Genomic DNA, 24082 nt, shown 5'->3' with positions numbered 1-24082 from the left:
GTCTGTTTTCATGTGAAATTGTCTGAATGACATCTTCCACACATAAGGGGTAAACAAATAAGCACATGGGTGTCAATATGCTGTCATTATTCGTTTTGTGCTCAATATGTGACTTTGTGCTTCATAGCTTTGATATGATATGATAAAACACAAGGTGTCAGCGCCTGAATCAGGGATATTTTGGCTTAATGTTTGTACAGCAGGTGGAAATAGAAAGGCATCGTCCATCTTTGTGGAAAATTGTAGGATCCTGTGTTTTTGGTGATTCAAATCCATCGGCCGCCTTTGGATTTTTAGCTTTTTTCATATGGGTCCTCGAACTTTATGGAAGAGCAAATGCATTCACATATGTATATTGACACATATCAGAAACCTTGAAGACATACTTGTATAATTTGATGTGTTTTCCCCTGTAGACATCACCTCTTCCACATATGTAAACACAGAAAAGGTGTACAGATTTCCAGGCCTCAGGTGGGAGAAGGTGTAAGTCTCTGTCCCTGTTCGATTCTGCTGAACCTCTGTGGCATTCTGGAGCGCCTTCACCAGGTAGGAGTAGGAAGGCTTATAATCACTTTGTCTGAGCCACGTAAGTTGGATCGCGGTGGTGTTCATATCACTCACGCTGAGGTTAGTCACTGCTTTGGGCACTGCAGCAAATACAGCAAAGGGTTATGTAATAAAAGAAATGCCACAGTAGAAAACGGTGTCTCACAATTTTGAGTTTTACTAAATTGTTGCACAGAAACCATTGAGTTTGTCTGCGTGTAAAAATGGAAGGTCTTACTTGTGTAACTCAATGTCTGCTCCTCCGTAGATTCACTTCCTGACGCTGCTATTGTTCTGACACTGATCCTATATTTATTTCCTGGCTCAAGGTCAAGGACGTCAGTGCTGTTACTGTACACTTTTGTTGTGTTAACAAGCTCCCCTGTGGTTTTGAAGGTTTTAATCACATATTCGTAATATAGCCGGGCTCCAACTGGGTACGACCATTGCACTGCGACTGAGGTGGTGGATCGAGGGCTGGCTGCAACGTTCAGCACAGGATTGGGCTCTAGGGTGATGTCGTGGAGAAGATGATGGAAATGGTAGTGAAAGCGAGAGAGTAAGAGATGTCCATCACATTCTTAATGATACATCATGTATATGTTATATGATATGCAGTTTTTGTCGGTGCTCAGCAGACAAAGTCATATATTACGCAAAAAATACAAAATTTAAAAAGTAAATCACTCCAAGAGAAAGAGACCTTGTTTGTCCTTTTGTGGCGCCCCAAGTAAAAGGAGAATTAGTGACCCTGCACCCCCAAACTTTGGGGACGACAGTTATATTGAGGGACATGAGGATTTTTTTTTTTTTATTGTACTTCACTGTCCTCAGGCAGGTAGATAATATGGTGGCTAGTTTGACAGTAGTAATGGTCAGATGTTTGTCAATAAAGTTATTAAAGTAATGAAAATAAATTTGGTAAGACTTTAATTTATATGGGTATATAAACAATTAATAAAAGGTTTATATATATTGTAAGGACATTTAGGGGTTTATTGATATGAATTAGTATTAAACAGGACAATAACTGGAGAGTGGTCTCTATACACGGATAATTAATGGAAATAAAGACACATTTACTGACATTAAAATACCAGACAAATACTGTACATTCATAACCTCTTAAAAATGTCTTGATTCTTATATTTAGGTGCGTTATAAACTATATTTACATGTACTGCTGATAGATGCAACTTTTTAGTTTTAGATGTTATCAATGATTTACTTTTTGTTTGCTGGAATAACTTTAACTGCTACAAACATGAATTTTCTCAAAATGAATCAGGAAACCGCAACTGTGTATGTTTCATCGGTAGATGTTGACGACAGGAAGTGGAGCTTACTTGTGAATGAAGTGAAAGTGTAAGGGTCTCCTTGTGTCTTATTGTCTCCAGCTACAGCGACGACGGTGATGGTGTGGTTAGTACCAGAGATCAGCTCTGACAACACAGTAAAGTTGTCGGTCGTCGTCTTCTCTCCACCATCGTGCCACCTCAACCTGTACATGAACACCTGACCAGGAGGCGGGGCCCAGGTTAGAGAGATGGAGGACGTGTTTGAGGACACATTAGGTTGCCCGATTATACCTGGCTCTAATGGAGGAGAGGAGAGGAGAGGAGAGGAGAGGAGAGGAGAGGAGAGGAGAGAGAGGAGAGAGAGGAAACAATTTAAAATGTATCAACACACAAAAACCATCAACATAAAACATAAAACATAAAGCGAAAGAAAACAGAAGCATGATGTGGAAAAATCATGTTCATCATCTTACTTGTGTAATGAGAAATCTCTGCTGTGTCACTTTCTGTTTCGTTATCTCCAGCCACTGCTACGACAGTAAAACTGTACCTCAACCCAGCAGTCAGCCCAGTGACATTTATTTTTGTGTCAGTCACATTGACTGTCCCGGTCAATGTCCTGTCAGTCCAATGGACTCTGTAAAAGGAGTGTTCTCCCATTGGTTTACTCCACATCACATGCATGGAGGATGTTGTGATGTCAGTTACATTGAGGAACCAGACTACTTCAGGCTCTGTGAGGGGAAAATGGGTTAAATGGGCGAATGAAGGGATGATTTTATCTCTCATCTGTTTTGAAAATCTATTAAAGGTTCAGTGTGTAGAATTCAACCACATCTAGAGGTGAAGTTGAAGCTGAACACTGAACACTCACCCCACCCTCACCTTCCAAACATGAAAGAGAACCTGTGATAGTCTTCAGTTTAGATGATCACACACGAGTGAAAACATCACTAGGATTATTTTATATTCAATTTCAGCCAATAGATCCCTTTCAGCTAAATCTCACACAATGAATCTGTGTAAAATGAAATGATAGCAACAGTGCAAACAAGACACATGTTGCCATCAACTGCTTTCCTGCTGCACTTTTAGTTGGAAATGCTGTCCCCCAGCATTTGTGAGAGGTGAATATCCAGGACGTAGAAATATTCTTACATCCCAATTGTCAGTAAAACCGGACTCGAAACGATGTCATTTACACATTTACAAAGTCCGCTAGCGGAAGTGGTGATGCTAGCGGATGTAGCGATGCTAGCAGATGTAGCGATGCTAATGCGCAACCCTTGCTTGCCATTATGCGTGCCCTTGTGTGTGTATTTCGAGTGTGTGCGTGTGAACGTGAAAACGGCTGTAGTGGAGGATATCAGAGGACTTTTAGGCAAAAAATTGGGTGTAAATGACGCCGTATCAGTCAAATTTGAATGTCGGGGCTTACGGACACTTGGATGTTACCACAGGAGCAGTATGGAGACATGTGGGTTTTTTTTCAGTTTTTCTTCATTTGAAGAAGTGGTCACCATTTACTTCAATTGTATTTGATTTGGCTGCAATGCTGTTTACGCCTGAAACTCCAAAAGTGTTTTGTGGACTCAAACTATTCACCAACCCCTCCATCGGAATAGTGGGGAGTGGATAATGAGTGAATTTTCATTTTCGGGTGAACTATCCCTTTAATCCTGCTTGTGATCACTGCAAAGTCTTCTCCACTACGAGTCCTCAGCAAACGGCTCATAAACGCTAACTTACTTGTGTATCGGAAAACGGTGAAGCTCTGTCCGCCAGTGTGGCCGTCATCTGCCACTGCAGTGACACTTATTTCATACTGGACACCAGCAGTCAGGTCAGTAATGTTAACATATGTTTCAGTCACATTTAAAGTCCAACTTAGACGTCCATCTGTCCAGTGTACTCTGTAGAGGGAGCTGTTTCCCACTGGTTCAGTCCAGGTCAGAGTCACAGTGGACGTGGTGAAGTTCATGACTCTGAGGTTTCTGACTACTTCAGGCTCTGTTAGTGAGTGAGCAGCGTTGGGGGGAAGAATTCAGGATTTAGACTCTCGTTACTCGTCATCAGTATAATACAGTGTGTCTTTGTGTTAGATACTGTATCTGCGGTGTATTAATACAAAGCACACTTTATCCACAGCCCTAAAAACAACCGTCAGACATGCTGGATCTCTAGACAAGCTGAAGGTGTTATGCCGTCTAAAGTAATTGCTGTAAATGTTCCGTTCACATGCAGAATAAAAGTAAGAATTCAGATTCAACCAAGTAAACATATCAGCTTCTGAATTTGAAGGCAAAGTTAACAGAAAAATGAAAACTCACTCATTATCCACTCACCACTCTGCAGATGGAGGGGTGGGTGAAGTGTTTGAGTCCAAAAAAAATGTTTGGAGTTTCAGAGGTAAACAGCTATGCAGTCAAAACCAAATTAATTGAAGTAGCTGGTGACCACTTCTTCAGACGCAATAAAACAACAGAAAAAACATAACATGCCTCCATACTGATCAGCATTTGTGAGAGGTGAGATTTCCAGGACGTAGTAATATTCCCAACATCCCAAGTGTCCGTAAACCCCGACTCAAAACGATATATACACCACGTTTAAGCCTAAAAGTCAGCTAGTGGAATTGGTGATGCTAGGTGATGTAGCGATGCTAGCTGATGTAGCGATGCTAACACGCACCCTTTGCTAGCCATTGTGTGTGCCCTTGTGTGTGTGTGTTTCCAGTGTGTGTGTGTGCGAACGTGAACATGGCTGCAGTGGTGGATATCAGAGGACTTTAGGCTAAAAATTGGGTGTAAATGACGCCGTATCAGTCAAATTTGAATGTCGGGGTTTACGGACACTTGGATGACACCACAGGAGCAGTATGGAGGCATGTTGTGTTTTTATTCAGTTTTTCTCCATTTGAAGAAGTGGTCACCATTTACTTCAATTGTATTTGATTTGGCTGCAAAGCTGTTTACCCCTGAAACTCCAAAAGTGTTTTGTGGACTCAAACTCTTCACCAACCCCTCTATCGGAATAGTGGGGAGTGGATAATGAGTGAATTTTCATTTTCGGGTGAACTATCCCTTTAATCCTGCTTGTGATCACTGCAAAGTCTTCTCCACCACGTGTCCTCAGCAAACGTCTCATAAACGCTAACTTACTTGTGTATTGGAAAACGGTGAAGCTCTGTCCGCCAGTGTGGCCGTCATCTGCCACTGCAGTGACACTTATTTCATACTGGACACCAGCAGTCAGGTCAGTAATGTTAACATATGTTTCAGTCACATTTAAAGTCCCACTTAAACGTCCATCTGTCCAGTGTACTCTGTAGAGGGAGCTGTTTCCCACTGGTTCAGTCCAGGTCAGAGTCACAGTGGACGTGGTGAAGTTCATGACTCTGAGGTTTCTGACTACTTCAGGCTCTGTTAGTGAGTGAGCAGCGTTGGGGGGAAGAATTCAGGATTTAGACTCTCGTTACTCATCATCAGTATAACACAATGTGTCTTTGTGTTAGATACTGTATCTACAGTGTATTAATACCAAGCATACTTATCCACAGTTATAAAAACAACAGTCAGACATGCTGGATCTGTAGCAAAGCTAAAGGTGTTATGCCGTCTAAAGTCATTGCTGTAGATGTTCCGTTCACGTGCAGAATAAAAGTAAGAATTCAGATTCAACCAAGTAAACATATCAGCCTCTGAGTTTAAAGGCAAAGTTCCCAGAAAAATGAAAACTCACTTGTTATCCACTCACCACTCTGCAGATGGAGGGGTGGGTGAAGTGTTTGAGTCCCAAAAAAATGTTTGGAGTTTCAGAGGTAAACAGCTATGCAGTCAAAACCAAATTAATTGAAGTAGCTGGTGACCACTTCTTCAGACGCAATAACACAACAGAAAAAAACATAACATGCCTCCATACTGATCAGCATTTGTGAGAGGTGAGATATCCAGGATGTAGTAATATTCCCAACATCCCAAGTGTCCGTAAACCCCGACTCGAAACGAGGTCATTTAGACCGTGTTTTAAGCCTAAAGGTCCGCTAGCGGAAGTGGTGATGCTAGAGTATGTAGCGATGCTATAGCGCACCCCTTGTTTGCCCTTGGGCGTGCCCTTGTGTGTGTGTGTGTGTGTGTGTGTGTTTCCAGTTTGTGCGTGCGTACGTGAAAACAGCTGCACTGGAGGATATCAGAGGACTTTCAGCAAAAAATTGGGTGTAAATGACGCCGTATCAGTCAAATTTGAATGTCGGGGTTTACGGACACTTGGATGACACCACAGGAGCAGTATGGAGGCATGTCGTGTTTTTATTCAGTTTTTCTCCATTTGAAGAAGTGGTCACCATTTACTTCAATTGTATTTGATTTGGCTGCAAAGCTGTTTACCCCTGAAACTCCAAAAGTGTTTTGTGGACTCAAACTCTTCACCAACCCCTCCATCGGAATAGTGGGGAGTGGATAATGAGTGAATTTTCATTTTCGGGTGAACTATCCCTTTAATCCTGCTTGTGATCACTGCAAAGTCTTCTCTACCACTTGTCTTCAGCAAACGGCTCATAAACGCTAACTTACTTGTGTATTGGAAAACGGTGAAGCTCTGTCCGCCAGTGTGGCTGTCATCTGCCACTGCAGTGACACTTATTTCATATTGGACACCAGCAGTCAGGTCAGTAATGTTAACATATGTTTCAGTCACATTTAAAGTCCCACTTAAACGTCCATCTGTCCAGTGTACTCTGTAGAGGGAGCTGTTTCCCACTGGTTCAGTCCAGGTCAGAGTCACAGTGGACGTGGTGAAGTTCATGACTCTGAGGTTTCTGACTACTTCAGGCTCTGTTAGTGAGTGAGCAGCGTTTGGGGGAAGAATTCAGGATATAGACTCTCGTTACTCGTCATCAGTAAAATACAGTGTGTCTTTGTGTTAGATACTGTATCTGCGGTGTATTAATACAAAGCACACTTTATCCACAGCCATAAAAACAACAGTCAGACATGCTGGATCTCTAGCAAAGCTGAAGGTGTTATGCCGTCTAAAGTCATTGCTGTAGATGTTCCGTTCACGTGCAGAATAAAAGTAAGAATTCAGATTCAACCAAGTAAATATATCAGCCTCTGAATTTAAAGGGATAGATCACAGAAAAATGAAAACTCACTCATTATCCACTCACCACTCTGCAGATGGAGGGGTGGGTGAAGTGTTTGAGTCCAAAAAAAATGTTTGGAGTTTCAGAGGTAAACAGCTATGCAGTCAAAACCAAATTAATTGAAGTAGCTGGTGACCACTTCTTCAGACGCAATAAAACAACAGAAAAACATAACATGCCTCCATACTGATCAGCATTTGTGAGAGGTGAGATTTCCAGGACGTAGTAATATTCCCAACATCCCAAGTGTCCGTAAACCCCGTCTCGAAACGATATATACACCACGTTTAAGCCTAAAAGTCCACTAGTGGAATTGGTGATGCTAGGTGATGTAGCGATGCTAACACGCACCCTTTGCTAGCCATTGTGTGTGCCCTTGTGTGTGTGTGTTTCCAGTGTGTGTGTGTTTCCAGTGTGTGCGTGCGAACGTGAACATGGCTGCAGTGGTGGATATCAGAGGACTTTCGGCTAAAAATTGGGTGTAAATGACGCCGAATCAGTCAAATTTGAATGTCGGGGTTTACGGACACTTGGATGACACCACAGGAGCAGTATGGAGGCATGTTGTGTTTTTATTCAGTTTTTCTTCATTTGAAGAAGTGGTCACCCTTTATTTCAATTGTATTTGATTTGGCTGCAAAGCTGTTTACGCCTGAAACTCCAAAAGTGTTTTGTGGACTCAAACTCTTCACCAACCCCTCCATCGGAATAGTGGGGAGTGGATAATGAGTGAATTTTCATTTTCGGGTGAACTATCCCTTTAATCCTGCTTGTGATCACTGCAAAGTCTTCTCCACCACGTGTCCTCAGCAAACGGCTCATAAACGCTAACTTACTTGTGTATCGGAAAACGGTGAAGCTCTGTCCGCAAGTGTGGCCGTCATCTGCCACTGCAGTGACACTTATTTCATACTGGACACCAGCAGTCAGGTCAGTAATGTTAACATATGTTTCAGTCACATTTAAAGTCCCACTTAGACGTCCATCTGTCCAGTGTACTCTGTAGAGGGAGCTGTTTCCCACTGGTTCAGTCCAGGTCAGAGACACAGTGGACGTGGTGAAGTTCATGACTCTGAGGTTTCTGACTACTTCAGGCTCTGTTAGTGAGTGAGCAGCGTTGGGGGGGAAGAATTCAAGATTTAGACTCTCGTTACTCGTCATCAGTAAAATACAGTGTGTCTTTGTGTTAGATACTGTATCTGCGGTGTATTAATACAAAGCACACTTTATCCACAGCCATAAAAACAACAGTCAGACATGCTGGATCTCTAGCAAAGCTGAAGGTGTTATGCCGTCTAAAGTAATTGCTGTAGATGTTCCGTTCATGTGCAGAATAAAAGTAAAAATTCAGATTCAACCAAGTAAATATATCAGCCTCTGAGTTTAAAGGGATAGATCACAGAAAAATGAAAACTCACTCATTATCCACTCACCACTCTGCAGATGGAGGGGTGGGTGAAATGTTTGAGTCCCAAAAAAATGTTTGGAGTTTCAGAGGTGAACAGCTATGCAGTCAAAACCAAATTAATTGAAGTAGCTGGTGACCACTTCTTCAGACGCAATAAAACAACAGAAAAAACATAACATGCCTCCATACTGATCAGCATTTGTGAGAGGTGAGATTTCCAGGACGTAGTAATATTCCCAACATCCCAAGTGTCCGTAAACCCCGACTCGAAACAATATATACACCGCGTTTAAGCCTAAAAGTCCACTAGTGGAATTGGTGATGCTAGGTGATGTAGCGATGCTAGCTGATGTAGCGATGCTAGCTGATGTAGCGATGCTAGCTGATGTAGCGATGCTAATACGCACCCTTTGCTAGCCATTGTGTGTGCCCTTGTGTGTGTGTGTTTCCAGTGTGTGCGTGCGAACGTGAACATGGCTGCAGTGGTGGATATCAGAGGACTTTAGGCTAAAAATTGGGTGTAAATGACGCCGTATCAGTCAAATTTGAATGTCGGGGCTTACGGACACTTGGATGACACCACAGGAGCAGTATGGAGGCATGTCGTGTTTTTATTCAGTTTTTCTTCATTTGAAGAAGTGGTCACCATTTACTTCAATTGAATTTGATTTGGCTGCAATGCTGTTTACGCCTGAAACTCCAAAAGTGTTTTGTGGACTCAAACTCTTCACCAACCCCTCTATCGGAATAGTGGGGAGTGGATAATGAGTGAATTTTCATTTTCGGGTGAACTATCCCTTTAATCCTGCTTGTGATCACTGCAAAGTCTTCTCCACCACGTGTCCTCAGCAAACGGCTCATAAACGCTAACTTACTTGTGTATCGGAAAACGGTGAAGCTCTGTCCACCAGTGTGGCCGTCATCTGCCACTGCAGTGACACTTATTTCATATTGGACACCAGCAGTCAGGTCAGTAATGTTAACATATGTTTCAGTCACATTTAAAGTCCCACTTAAACGTCCATCTGTCCAGTGTACTCTGTAGAGGGAGCTGTTTCCCACTGGTTCAGTCCAGGTCAGAGTCACAGTGGACGTGGTGAAGTTCATGACTCTGAGGTTTCTGACTACTTCAGGCTCTGTTAGTGAGTGAGCAGCGTTGGGGGGAAGAATTCAGGATTTAGACTCTCGTTACTCATGATCAGTATAACACAATGTGTCTTTGTGTTAGATACTGTATCTACAGTGTATTAATACCAAGCATACTTATCCACAGTTATAAAAACAACAGTCAGACACGCTGGATCTCTAGCAAAGCTGTAGGTGTTATGCCGTCTAAAGTCATTGCTGTAGATGTTCCGTTCACGTGCAGAATAAAAGTAAGAATTCAGATTCAACCAAGTAAACATATCAGCTTCTGAATTTAAAGGCAAAGTTCCCAGAAAAATGAAAACTCACTTGTTATCCACTCACCACTCTGCAGATGGAGGGGTGGGTGAAGTGTTTGAGTCCACAAAACACTTTTGGAGTTTCAGGGGTAAACAGCATTGCAGCCAAAACCAATATAATTGAAGTAGCTGGTGAACAACTTCTTCAGACGCAATAAAACAACAGAAAAAAACATAACATGCCTCCATACTGATCAGCATTTGTGAGAGGTGAGATATCCAGGATGTAGTAATATTCCCAACATCCCAAGTGTCCGTAAGCCCCGACTCGAAACAAGGTCATTTAGACCGTGTTTTAAGCCTAAAGGTCCGCTAGCGGAAGTGGTGATGCTAGAGTATGTAGCGATGCTATAGCGCACCCCTTGCTTGCCCTTGGGCGTGCCCTTGTGTGTGTGAGTGTGTTTCCAGTTTGTGCGTGTGTACGTGAAAACGGCTGCACTGGAGGATATCAGAGGACTTTAGGCTAAAAATTGGGTGTACATGACGCCGTATTAGTCAAATTTGAATGTCGGGGCTTACGGACACTTGGATGACACCACAGGAGCAGTATGGAGGCATGTTGTGTTTTTACTCAGTTTTTCTCCATTTGAAGAAGTGGTCACCATTTACTTCAATTGTATTTGATTTGGCTGCAATGCTGTTTACGCCTGAAACTCCAAAAGTGTTTTGTGGACTCAAACTATTCACCCACCCCTCCATCGGCATAGTGGGGAGTGGATAATGAGTGAATTTTCATTTTCGGGTGAACTATCCCTTTAATCCTGCTTGTGATCACTGCAAAGTCTTCTCCACCATGTGTCCTCAGCAAACAGCTCATAAACGCTAACTTACTTGTGTATTGGAAAACGGTGAAGCTCTGTCCGCCAGTGTGGCCGTCATCTGCCACTGCAGTGACACTTATTTCATGCTGGACACCAGCAGTCAGGTCAGTAATGTTAACATATGTTTCAGTCACATTTAAAGTCCCACTTAAACGTCCATCTGTCCAGTGTACTCTGTAGAGGGAGCTGTTTCCCACTGGTTCAGTCCAGGTCAGAGACACAGTGGACGTGGTGAAGTTCATGACTCTGAGGTTTCTGACTACTTCAGGCTCTGTTAGTGAGTGAGCAGCGTTGGGGGGAAGAATTCAGGATTTAGACTCTCGTTACTCATGATCAGTATAACACAATGTGTCTTTGTGTTAGATACTGTATCTACAGTGTATTAATACCAAGCATACTTATCCACAGTTATAAAAACAACAGTCAGACACGCTGGATCTCTAGCAAAGCTGTAGGTGTTATGCCGTCTAAGGTCATTGCTGTAGATGTTACGTTCACGTGCAGAATAAAAGTAAGAATTCAGATTCAACCAAGTAAACATATCAGCTTCTGAATTTAAAGGCAAAGTTCCCAGAAAAATGAAAACTCACTTGTTATCCACTCACCACTCTGCAGATGGAGGGGTGGGTGAAGTGTTTGAGTCCACAAAACACTTTTGGAGTTTCAGAGGTAAACAGCATTGCAGCCAAAACCAATATAATTGAAGTAGCTGGTGAACACTTCTTCAGACGCAATAACACAACAGAAAAAAACATAACATGCCTCCATACTGATCAGCATTTGTGAGAGGTGAGATATCCAGGACGTAGTAATATTCCCAACATCCCAAGTGTCCGTAAACCCCGACTCGAAACGAGGTCATTTAGACCGTGTTTTAAGCCTAAAAGTCAGCTAGCGGAAGTAGTGATGCTAGAGTATGTAGCGATGCTAATGCGCACCCCTTGCCTGACCTTGGGCGTGCCCGTTTCCAGTGTGTGTGTGTTTCCAGTGTGTGTGTGTGCGAACGTGAACATGGCTGCAGTGGTGGATATCAGAGGACTTTTAGGCAAAAAATTGGGTGTAAATGACGCCGTATCAGTCAAATTTGAATGTCGGGGCTTACGGACACTTGGATGACACCACAGGAGCAGTATGGAGGCATGTTGTGTTTTCATTCAGTTTTTCTTCATTTGAAGAAGTGGTCACCATTTACTTCAATTGTATTTGATTTGGCTGCAAAGCTGTTTACCCCTGAAACTCCAAAAGTGTTTTGTGGACTCAAACTATTCACCCATCCCTCCATCGGCATAGTGGGGAGTGGATAATGAGGGAATTTTCATTTTCGGGTGAACTATCCCTTTAATCCTGCTTGTGATCACTGCAAAGTCTTCTCCACCACGTGTCCTCAGCAAACGGCTCATAAACGCTAACTTACTTGTGTATCGGAAAACGGTGAAGCTCTGTCCGCCAGTGTGGCCGTCATCTGCCACTGCAGTGACACTTATTTCATATTGGACACCAGCAGTCAGGTCAGTAATGTTAACATATGTTTCAGTCACATTTAAAGTCCCACTTAGACGTCCATCTGTCCAGTGTACTCTGTAGAGGGAGCTGTTTCCCACTGGTTCAGTCCAGGTCAGAGTCACAGTGGACGTGGTGAAGTTCATGACTCTGAGGTTTCTGACTACTTCAGGCTCTGTTAGTGAGTGAGCAGCGTTGGGGGGAAGAATTCAGGATTTAGACTCTCGTTACTCGTCATCAGTAAAATACAGTGTGTCTTTGTGTTAGATACTGTATCTGCGGTGTATTAATACAAAGCACACTTTATCCACAGCCATAAAAACAACAGTCAGACATGCTGGATCTCTAGCAAAGCTGAAGGTGTTATGCCGTCTAAAGTCATTGCTGTAGATGTTCCGTTCACGTGCAAAATAAAAGTAAGAATTCAGATTCAACCAAGTAAATATATCAGCCTCTGAATTTAAAGGGATAGATCACAGAAAAATTAAAACTCACTCATTATCCACTCACCACTATGCAGATGGAGGGGTGGGTGAAGTGTTTGAGTCCAAAAAAAATGTTTGGAGTTTCAGAGGTAAACAGCTATGCAGTCAAAACCAAATTAATTGAAGTAGCTGGTGACCACTTCTTCAGACGCAATAAAACAACAGAAAAAACATAACATGCCTCCATACTGATCAGCATTTGTGAGAGGTGAGATTTCCAGGACGTAGTAATATTCCCAACATCCCAAGTGTCCGTAAACCCCGACTCGAAACGATATATACACCACGTTTAAGCCTAAAAGTCCACTAGTGGAATTGGTGATGCTAGGTGATGTAGCGATGCTAACACGCACCCTTTGCTAGCCATTGTGTGTGCCCTTGTGTGTGTGTGTTTCCAGTGTGTGTGTGTGCGAACGTGAACATGGCTGCAGTGGTGGATATCAGAGGACTTTCGGCTAAAAATTGGTTGTAAATGACGCCGAATCAGTCAAATTTGAATGTCGGGGTTTACGGACACTTGGATGACACCACAGGAGCAGTATGGAGGCATGTTGTGTTTTTATTCAGTTTTTCTTCATTTGAAGAAGTGGTCACCCTTTATTTCAATTGTATTTGATTTGGCTGCAAAGCTGTTTACGCCTGAAACTCCAAAAGTGTTTTGTGGACTCAAACTCTTCACCAACCCCTCCATCGGAATAGTGGGGAGTGGATAATGAGGGAATTTTCATTTTCGGGTGAACTATCCCTTTAATCCTGCTTGTGATCACTGCAAAGTCTTCTCCACCACGTGTCCTCAGCAAACGGCTCATAAACGCTAACTTACTTGTGTATCCGACAACGGTGAAGCTCTGTCCGCCAGTGTGGCCGTCATCTGCCACTGCAGTGACACTTATTTCATACTGGACACCAGCAGTCAGGTCAGTAATGTTAACATATGTTTCAGTCACATTTAAAGTCCCACTTAGACGTCCATCTGTCCAGTGTACTCTGTAGAGGGAGCTGTTTCCCACTGGTTCAGTCCAGGTCAGAGACACAGTGGACGTGGTGAAGTTCATGACTCTGAGGTTTCTGACTACTTCAGGCTCTGTTAGTGAGTGAGCAGCGTTGGGGGGAAGAATTCAGGATTTAGACTCTCGTTACTCGTCATCAGTAAAATACAGTGTGTCTTTGTGTTAGATACTGTATCTGCGGTGTATTAATACAAAGCACACTTTATCCACAGCCATAAAAACAACAGTCAGACATGCTGGATCTCTAGCAAAGCTGAAGGTGTTATGCCGTCTAAAGTAATTGCTGTAGATGTTCCGTTCATGTGCAGAATAAAAGTAAGAATTCAGATTCAACCAAGTAAATATATCAGCCTCTGAATTTAAAGGGATAGATCACAGAAAAATGAAAACTCACTCATTATCCACTCACCACTATGCAGATGGAGGGGTGGGTGAAGTGTTTGAGTCCAAAAAAAATGTTTGGAGTTTCAGAGGTAAACAGCTATGCAGTCAAAACCAAATTAATTGAAGTAGCTGGTGACCACTTCTTCAGACGCAATAAAACAACAGAAAAAACATAACATGCCTCCATACTGATCAGCATTTGTGAGAGGTGAGATTTCCAGGACGTAGTAATATTCCCAACATCCCAAGTGTCCGTAAACCCCGACTCGAAACGATATATACACCACGTTTAAGCCTAAAAGTCCACTAGTGGAATTGGTGATGCTAGGTGATGTAGCGATGCTAACACGCACCCTTTGCTAGCCATTGTGTGTGCCCTTGTGTGTGTGTGTTTCCAGTGTGTGTGTGTTTCCAGTGTGTGCGTGCGAACGTGAACATGGCTGCAGTGGTGGATATCAGAGGACTTTCGGCTAAAAATTGGGTGTAAATGACGCCGAATCAGTCAAATTTGAATGTCGGGGTTTACGGACACTTGGATGACACCACAGGAGCAGTATGGAGGCATGTTGTGTTTTTATTCAGTTTTTCTTCATTTGAAGAAGTGGTCACCCTTTATTTCAATTGTATTTGATTTGGCTGCAAAGCTGTTTACGCCTGGAACTCCAAAAGTGTTTTGTGGACTCAAACTCTTCACCAACCCCTCCATCGGAATAGTGGGGAGTGGATAATGAGGGAATTTTCATTTTCGGGTGAACTATCCCTTTAATCCTGCTTGTGATCACTGCAAAGTCTTCTCCACCACGTGTCCTCAGCAAACGGCTCATAAACGCTAACTTACTTGTGTATCCGACAACGGTGAAGCTCTGTCCGCCAGTGTGGCCGTCATCTGCCACTGCAGTGACACTTATTTCATATTGGACACCAGCAGTCAGGTCAGTAATGTTAACATATGTTTCAGTCACATTTAAAGTCCCACTTAGACGTCCATCTGTCCAGTGTACTCTGTAGAGGGAGCTGTTTCCCACTGGTTCAGTCCAGGTCAGAGTCACAGTGGACGTGGTGAAGTTCATGACTCTGAGGTTTCTGACTACTTCAGGCTCTGTTAGTGAGTGAGCAGCGTTGGGGGGGAAGAATTCAAGATTTAGACTCTCGTTACTCGTCATCAGTAAAATACAGTGTGTCTTTGTGTTAGATACTGTATCTGCGGTGTATTAATACAAAGCACACTTTATCCACAGCCATAAAAACAACAGTCAGACATGCTGGATCTCTAGCAAAGCTGAAGGTGTTATGCCGTCTAAAGTAATTGCTGTAGATGTTCCGTTCATGTGCAGAATAAAAGTAAAAATTCAGATTCAACCAAGTAAATATATCAGCCTCTGAGTTTAAAGGGATAGATCACAGAAAAATGAAAACTCACTCATTATCCACTCACCACTCTGCAGATGGAGGGGTGGGTGAAATGTTTGAGTCCCAAAAAAATGTTTGGAGTTTCAGAGGTGAACAGCTATGCAGTCAAAACCAAATTAATTGAAGTAGCTGGTGACCACTTCTTCAGACGCAATAAAACAACAGAAAAAACATAACATGCCTCCATACTGATCAGCATTTGTGAGAGGTGAGATTTCCAGGACGTAGTAATATTCCCAACATCCCAAGTGTCCGTAAGCCCCGACTCGAAACAATATATACACCGCGTTTAAGCCTAAAGGTCCACTAGTGGAATTGGTGATGCTAGGTGATGTAGCGATGCTAGCTGATGTAGCGATGCTAGCTGATGTAGCGATGCTAGCTGATGTAGCGATGCTAATACGCACCCTTTGCTAGCCATTGTGTGTGCCCTTGTGTGTGTGTGTTTCCAGTGTGTGCGTGCGAACGTGAACATGGCTGCAGTGGTGGATATCAGAGGACTTTAGGCTAAAAATTGGGTGTAAATGACGCCGTATCAGTCAAATTTGAATGTCGGGGCTTACGGACACTTGGATGACACCACAGGAGCAGTATGGAGGCATGTCGTGTTTTTATTCAGTTTTTCTTCATTTGAGGAAGTGGTCACCATTTACTTCAATTGAATTTGATTTGGCTGCAATGCTGTTTACGCCTGAAACTCCAAAAGTGTTTTGTGGACTCAAACTCTTCACCAACCCCTCTATCGGAATAGTGGGGAGTGGATAATGAGTGAATTTTCATTTTCGGGTGAACTATCCCTTTAATCCTGCTTGTGATCACTGCAAAGTCTTCTCCACCATGTGTCCTCAGCAAACGGCTCATAAACGCTTACTTACTTGTGTATCGGAAAACGGTGAAGCTCTGTCCACCAGTGTGGCCGTCATCTGCCACTGCAGTGACACTTATTTCATGCTGGACACCAGCAGTCAGGTCAGTAATGTTAACATATGTTTCAGTCACATTTAAAGTCCCACTTAAACGTCCATCTGTCCAGTGTACTCTGTAGAGGGAGCTGTTTCCCACTGGTTCAGTCCAGGTCAGAGTCACAGTGGACGTGGTGAAGTTCATGACTCTGAGGTTTCTGACTACTTCAGGCTCTGTTAGTGAGTGAGCAGCGTGGGAGGGAAGAATTCAGGATTTAGACTCTCGTTCCTCATCATCAGTATAACACAATGTGTCTTTGTGTTAGATACTGTATCTACAGTGTATTAATACCAAGCATACTTATCCACAGTTATAAAAACAACAGTCAGACACGCTGGATCTCTAGCAAAGCTGTAGGTGTTATGCCGTCTAAAGTCATTGCTGTAGATGTTCCGTTCATGTGCAGAATAAAAGTAAGAATTCAGATTCAACCAAGTAAACATATCAGCTTCTGAATTTAAAGGCAAAGTTCCCAGAAAAATGAAAACTCACTTGTTATCCACTCACCACTCTGCAGATGGAGGGGTGGGTGAAGTGTTTGAGTCCACAAAACACTTTTGGAGTTTCAGGGGTAAACAGCATTGCAGCCAAAACCAATATAATTGAAGTAGCTGGTGAACAACTTCTTCAGACGCAATAACACAACAGAAAAAAACATAACATGCCTCCATACTGATCAGCATTTGTGAGAGGTGAGATATCCAGGATGTAGTAATATTCCCAACATCCCAAGTGTCCGTAAGCCCCGACTCGAAACAAGGTCATTTAGACCGTGTTTTAAGCCTAAAGGTCCGCTAGCGAAAGTGGTGATGCTAGAGTATGTAGCGATGCTATAGCGCACCCCTTGCTTGCCCTTGGGCGTGCCCTTGTGTGTGTGTGTGTGTTTCCAGTTTGTGCGTGTGTACGTGAAAACGGCTGCACTGGAGGATATCAGAGGACTTTAGGCTAAAAATTGGGTGTACATGACGCCGTATTAGTCAAATTTGAATGTCGGGGCTTACGGACACTTGGATGACACCACAGGAGCAGTATGGAGGCATGTTGTGTTTTTACTCAGTTTTTCTCCATTTGAAGAAGTGGTCACCATTTACTTCAATTGTATTTGATTTGGCTGCAATGCTGTTTACGCCTGAAACTCCAAAAGTGTTTTGTGGACTCAAACTATTCACCCACCCCTCCATCGGCATAGTGGGGAGTGGATAATGAGTGAATTTTCATTTTCGGGTGAACTATCCCTTTAATCCTGCTTGTGATCACTGCAAAGTCTTCTCCACCATGTGTCCTCAGCAAACAGCTCATAAACGCTAACTTACTTGTGTATTGGAAAACGGTGAAGCTCTGTCCGCCAGTGTGGCCGTCATCTGCCACTGCAGTGACACTTATTTCATGCTGGACACCAGCAGTCAGGTCAGTAATGTTAACATATGTTTCAGTCACATTTAAAGTCCCACTTAAACGTCCATCTGTCCAGTGTACTCTGTAGAGGGAGCTGTTTCCCACTGGTTCAGTCCAGGTCAGAGTCACAGTGGACGTGGTGAAGTTCATGACTCTGAGGTTTCTGACTACTTCAGGCTCTGTTAGTGAGTGAGCAGCGTTGGGGGGAAGAATTCAGGATTTAGACTCTCGTTACTCATGATCAGTATAACACAATGTGTCTTTGTGTTAGATACTGTATCTACAGTGTATTAATACCAAGCATACTTATCCACAGTTATAAAAACAACAGTCAGACACGCTGGATCTCTAGCAAAGCTGTAGGTGTTATGCCGTCTAAGGTCATTGCTGTAGATGTTACGTTCACGTGCAGAATAAAAGTAAGAATTCAGATTCAACCAAGTAAACATATCAGCTTCTGAATTTAAAGGCAAAGTTCCCCGAAAAATGAAAACTCACTTGTTATCCACTCACCACTCTGCAGATGGAGGGGTGGGTGAAGTGTTTGAGTCCACAAAACACTTTTGGAGTTTCAGAGGTAAACAGCATTGCAGCCAAAACCAATATAATTGAAGTAGCTGGTGAACACTTCTTCAGACGCAATAACACAACAGAAAAAAACATAACATGCCTCCATACTGATCAGCATTTGTGAGAGGTGAGATATCCAGGACGTAGTAATATTCCCAACATCCCAAGTGTCCGCAAACCCCGACTCGAAACGAGGTCATTTAGACCGTGTTTTAAGCCTAAAAGTCAGCTAGCGGAAGTAGTGATGCTAGAGTATGTAGCGATGCTAATGCGCACCCCTTGCCTGACCTTGGGCGTGCCCGTTTCCAGTGTGTGTGTGTTTCCAGTGTGTGTGTGTGCGAACGTGAACATGGCTGCAGTGGTGGATATCAGAGGACTTTAGGCTAAAAATTGGGTGTAAATGACGCCGTATCAGTCAAATTTGAATGTCGGGGTTTACGGACACTTGGATGACACCACAGGAGCAGTATGGAGGCATGTTGTGTTTTTATTCAGTTTTTCTCCATTTGAAGAAGTGGTCACCCTTTACTTCAATTGTATTTGATTTGGCTGCAATGCTGTTTACGCCTGAAACTCCAAAAGTGTTTTGTGGACTCAAACTCTTCACCCACCCCTCCATCAGCACAGTTGGGAGTGGATAATGAGTGAATTTTCAATTTTGGGTGAACTATCCCTTTAATCCTGCTTGTGATCACTGCAAAGTCTTCTCCACCACGTGTCCTCAGCAAACGTCTCATAAACGCTTACTTACTTGTGTATCGGAAAACGGTGAAGCTCTGTCCACCAGTGTGGCCGTCATCTGCCACTGCAGTGACACTTATTTCATGCTGGACACCAGCAGTCAGGTCAGTAATGTTAACATATGTTTCAGTCACATTTAAAGTCCCACTTAAACGTCCATCTGTCCAGTCTACTCTGTAGAGGGAGCTGTTTCCCACTGGTTCAGTCCAGGTCAGAGTCACAGTGGACGTGGTGACGTTCATGACTCTGAGGTTTCTGACTACTTCAGGCTCTGTTAGTGAGTGAGCAGCGTTGGGGGGAAGAATTCAGGATTTAGACTCTCGTTACTCGTCATCAGTAAAATACAGTGTGTCTTTGTGTTAGATACTGTATCTGCAGTGTATTAATACCAAGCATACTTATCCACAGTTATAAAAACAACAGTCAGACATGCTGGATCTCTAGCAAAGCTGTAGATGTTCCGTTCACGTGCAGAATAAAAGTAAAAATTCAGATTCAACCAAGTAAACATATCAGCTTCTGAATTTAAAGGCAAAGTTCACAGAAAAATTTAAACTCACTCATTATCCACTCACCACTCTGCAGATGGAGGGGTGGGTGAAGTGTTTGAGTCCACAAAACACTTTTGGAGTTTCAGAGGTAAACAGCGTTGCAGCCAAAACCAATATAATTGAAGTAGCTGGTGAACACTTCTTCAGACGCAATAAAACAACAGAAAAAAACACAACATGCCTCCATACTGATCAGCATTTGTGAGAGGTGAGATATCCAGGACGTAGTAATATTCCCAACATCCCAAGTGTCCGTAAGCCCCGACTCGAAACAAGGTCATTTAGACCGTGTTTTAAGCCTAAAAGTCCGCTGGCGGAAGTGGTGATGCTAGAGTATGTAGCGATGCTAACGTGCACCCCTTGCTTGCCCTTGGGCGTGCCCTTGTGTGTGTGTGTGTTTCCAGTTTGTGTGTGCGTACGTGAAAACAGCTGCACTGGAGGATATCAGAGGACTTTCAGCAAAAAATTGGATGTAAATGACGCCGTATCAGTCAAATTTGAATGTCGGGGCTTACGGACACTTGGATGACACCACAGGAGCAGTATGGAGGCATGTCGTGTTTTTATTCAGTTTTTCTCCATTTGAAGAAGTGGTCACCATTTACTTCAATTGTATTTGATTTGGCTGCAAAGCTGTTTACCCCTGAAACTCCAAAAGTGTTTTGTGGACTCAAACTCTTCACCCACCCCTCCATCGGAATAGTGGGGAGTGGATAATGAGTGAATTTTCATTTTCAGGTGAACTATCCCTTTAATCCTGCTTGTGATCACTGCAAAGTCTTCTCCACCACGTGTCTTCAGCAAACGTCTCATAAACGCTAACTTACTTGTGTATCGGAAAACGGTGAAGCTCTGTCCGCCAGTGTGGCCGTCATCTGCCACTGCAGTGACACTTATTTCATACTGGACACCAGCAGTCAGGTCAGTAATGTTAACATATGTTTCAGTCACACTTAAACGTCCATCTGTCCAGTGTACTCTGTAGAGGGAGCTGTTTCCCACTGGTTCAGTCCAGGTCAGAGTCACAGTGGACGTGGTGACGTTCATGACTCTGAGGTTTCTGACTACTTCAGGCTCTGTTAGTGAGTGAGCAGCGTTGGGGGGAAGAATTCAGGATTCAGACTCTCGTTACTCGTCATCAGTATAATACAGTGTGTCTCTGTGTTAGATACTGTATCTGCGGTGTATTAATACAAAGCACACTTTATCCACAGCCATAAAAACAACCGTCAGACATGCTGGATCTCTAGCAAAGCTGAAGGTGTTATGCCGTCTAAAGTCATTGCTGTAGATGTTCCGTTCACGTGCAGAATAAAAGTAAAAATTCAGATTCAACCAAGTAAACAGACTTACTTGTTGTGATCTCTTTACAGCAGTTGAAACAATTCATGACGATTTGATAGACAGCTCCAGACGTCAGACCAGTCAGTGAACCGTTTCCATGGATATTATCCCCAGTGGATAAAGTACAGTTTGGTCTTGATACAAGGCTGACTGTTGTTGTCGTTATTGTAAAGGTTTCTGTTCCATTGTCGTCACATGGCCGGCCTAAGACACAGAACAACAAGAAAAAAATAATAACAAGAAGAAAAACAAGAACAAACATAAGCTCACATAGATTCAAAAAATCTAAATTTATGTGAAGAAAACAGATTTATTATTTTAATTGTGTTACTATTCAGAATAAATATTTTAATAGACAATTGTGATAATTAACAAGCAACTTTATTTGTATTGAGTCACAACAATGTCAACAGTGGTACATTGCATTACATTGCAGTGGTACACTGCATTACATAGTTTTATCACAACAGTGTGTTTTGGCTATAGTACACATTGCATTACTGTTATCATTACTGGATGCCTAACAACATTAACACCCATGAACTTTAGCCTTTTAGCTAACTTGGCACATTTGCATTTGTATGAACGTTAATGCAATTACCTTGTCTGTTTAAAAGACAAACAATAACAACGGTTTATATTAAACACAGGATTATGTGAGAACATTAAAGACACAGTAAGTCCGTACTCACCAACACATGCTGTACTCGAGTTCTGAGGAGATGAAGACAGAGAAAAGCAAAATAAATCATTTTTGCACCAGCAGAGGTCAGCAGTGAGTTGTGAACAGCATTAAAGTATCTGACACAGGTTCAGTGTCACTGGACGTCAATGTCTTTGGATCTGTTGTGATAATGCAGGATCATTAAGCTAGATTTGAAAAAGACTTTGGTCACAAGTTATTCATTTATTCTGTCACTGTTCAAATATTAACTAAACAAACCTATTGTATACTCAGTGTAAAATCCTTGATTACATTTAGTTTAACATCAATGTATTAAATAGTTTAGTATATTTTGTCAGTACTTATAGGCACAGATATCCAGACCTTTTTTATTGGTCCATTGTCGAATTTGAAGCATCTTAACCTACAGGATTTTAAAGTCTGTTAAACACTTCTAATAGAAAAAAACACACCAGGTTTCGAAAATCCACAACTTCAGAGAGGAAAACTTTTCTGAGAAAATGTTTTGTTCTTTCATTAAAACAAATCTTTGTCAATTGTGCAAATATAAATACAAAAGCTCAATAAAAATCCTAATTCACCTGAAGAAAAGATCATGTTTGTGTGACAGTTACAGAGTAGGAAGCAGAAACTGGTAATTTCCTCATGTGGGTAATCATTGTGTGACCTAAACTGGGATGTTGGGAATATAACTGCATCCTGAATATCTCACCTCTCAAAAAATTCTGATTAAAGCAAAACAACAATATCACACACGCATGCACTTAACACACAACCTCACGTCCATATGACTCAAACTAAATCAACGTACTCCTGAGGTTTACTTGTGTTCTGGTTTCGGGACTAAACACACAGCTCCACATTACTTATTAGCCCAAACTTAAACAGCCCAGAGCCCCTCGCTGGCATGTCGGTTTTCACTCTGTTTACCACACAAGCTAAACATTAAATACATGACATCATTGCTTAAACCTGCAAAATTGTCCCCCTCACACAAAGATCACACACACGATCAGCCATTAACTCCCAACAATGACAAACCAGACTTCACATTCATTGATTATTGTGCAATAGATATTCGGCTCTAATTCTTAAAATGTTAGGGATTGTCCAACATGCTTTTGCAAAACTGTACTTATTTGTGTCAATTGTAATATTGTTTTAGTTTGTAATTTAATATGAAATAGAGCAGAAAAGACACGGACCTCACAACTCAGAAATCATGAGACCAGGGTTCGTCCATTCTGTATTTTACGCTGCCCCACACACCCACTTATCCCCTGGAGACGGGATTCCTCATCTTAATTTTATCTTTTCTATTCAGAGCAGTGACCCTGCCCTTCCTCCAAATCCTCTGAGGGTCCTTTCTTGTTTCTGAGGCACAAAGGTGACACACAGTCTTCTTTGAAAAATGTTTACATAGTGTTTGAAAATGTCAGTACAGTATATACTGTGTGTTAAATGAGACATTTCTGCTCATGTTCTGGTTCATAATTTTACTTTGTGTTATAACTTGAAAAGGTTTACATGCTCTTATTTTCAGAAAACAGGTCACTTCCCTCAGACTGTCCATTGCTGCAGCTCCTCTTCTCAGCCTCTGTCTGAAACACTTGGTTTTAGCAACTGTCTCTTTAAGGTCCTCCTTCAGCTAAGCCCACTGTGCTCTGATTGGCCAGCTAGCCCACTCTGTTGTGATTGGTCAAATGCTGTGAGCCACAGCACCGAGGTCCCGTATATTTTGAGTCAGTCTCAGCTTTCACCGTGTTTTTATATTATCAAGTATCGAATTAAAACCAAATTTACCAGAAAAAAACAACACACAAACAAACATCAGTGTGATAAGAGCTATACCTAAAATGACTGAAACCCTCTTTGAGTATTAGATGTGTATTTTCATTTATTAGTCCATGCCCCGTCCACTAACAGGAGGAGGTAGGGTTTGTGACCTACACCGCAGACAGCCACCAGGGGGTGATCGAGAGGCTTTGGCTTCACTTTTGAGGAGGAGTAATATCGCCTGTCAGTGTTACTTACACAAAAAATACACTCTGGAGGAAAGGTGAAAACTGATAAAGCATCATATGTCTCCTTTAAGAAGCATTTTTAAGAGTCATATTGTGAAAAATAGTTGAATATATGTATCTTTTACATTTTTTAAAGGCTCGTACATTATCTCTTATGAATTGTCACTGGTAGAAACAACCCTCCTCTCCACATTAACAGGAGGAACAGCTTGTATGAGGAAGTGTACATCTGGATGACTATTCTTCTGCCGGTTGTGCAACACGTTGGCAAAGCTCAGCTTCACACTAACACCCTGTTAGAGCAAGTGTGAATTGCTGCTTGAGACTTTCTCACTATATCTCAAATTTATTCACAC

General features: G+C 42.4%; 1 protein-coding gene across 1 annotated transcript in view; it reads right to left on the bottom strand.

Annotated features, from left to right (window-relative positions):
• ptprjb.1 (protein tyrosine phosphatase receptor type Jb, tandem duplicate 1) overlaps positions 1-24082 on the bottom strand; it is a 49982-nt gene that overhangs the window by 15628 nt on the left and 10272 nt on the right. Inside the window, exons 2-16 of the mRNA XM_034588008.1 lie at positions 21710-21731; positions 21027-21221; positions 20639-20749; positions 19133-19282; positions 17730-17990; positions 16329-16589; positions 14882-15142; positions 13473-13733; positions 12079-12339; positions 10675-10935; positions 9274-9534; positions 2321-2581; positions 1896-2144; positions 788-1057; positions 387-650 (exon numbers count right to left, since the gene is read on the bottom strand). Coding sequence (XP_034443899.1) covers positions 387-650; positions 788-1057; positions 1896-2144; positions 2321-2581; positions 9274-9534; positions 10675-10935; positions 12079-12339; positions 13473-13733; positions 14882-15142; positions 16329-16589; positions 17730-17990; positions 19133-19282; positions 20639-20749; positions 21027-21221; positions 21710-21731 — 3349 coding nt within the window. The remainder of the gene's footprint in view (positions 1-386; positions 651-787; positions 1058-1895; positions 2145-2320; positions 2582-9273; positions 9535-10674; positions 10936-12078; positions 12340-13472; positions 13734-14881; positions 15143-16328; positions 16590-17729; positions 17991-19132; positions 19283-20638; positions 20750-21026; positions 21222-21709; positions 21732-24082) is intronic.

The sequence above is a fragment of the Hippoglossus hippoglossus genome, chromosome 6, assembly GCF_009819705.1.
Source record: "Hippoglossus hippoglossus isolate fHipHip1 chromosome 6, fHipHip1.pri, whole genome shotgun sequence".
NCBI classification, from domain to species: Eukaryota; Metazoa; Chordata; class Actinopteri; order Pleuronectiformes; family Pleuronectidae; genus Hippoglossus; species Hippoglossus hippoglossus.
The sequence above is the reverse complement of the archived record's forward strand: the minus strand, read 5'-3'. Positions and strand labels throughout refer to the sequence as shown.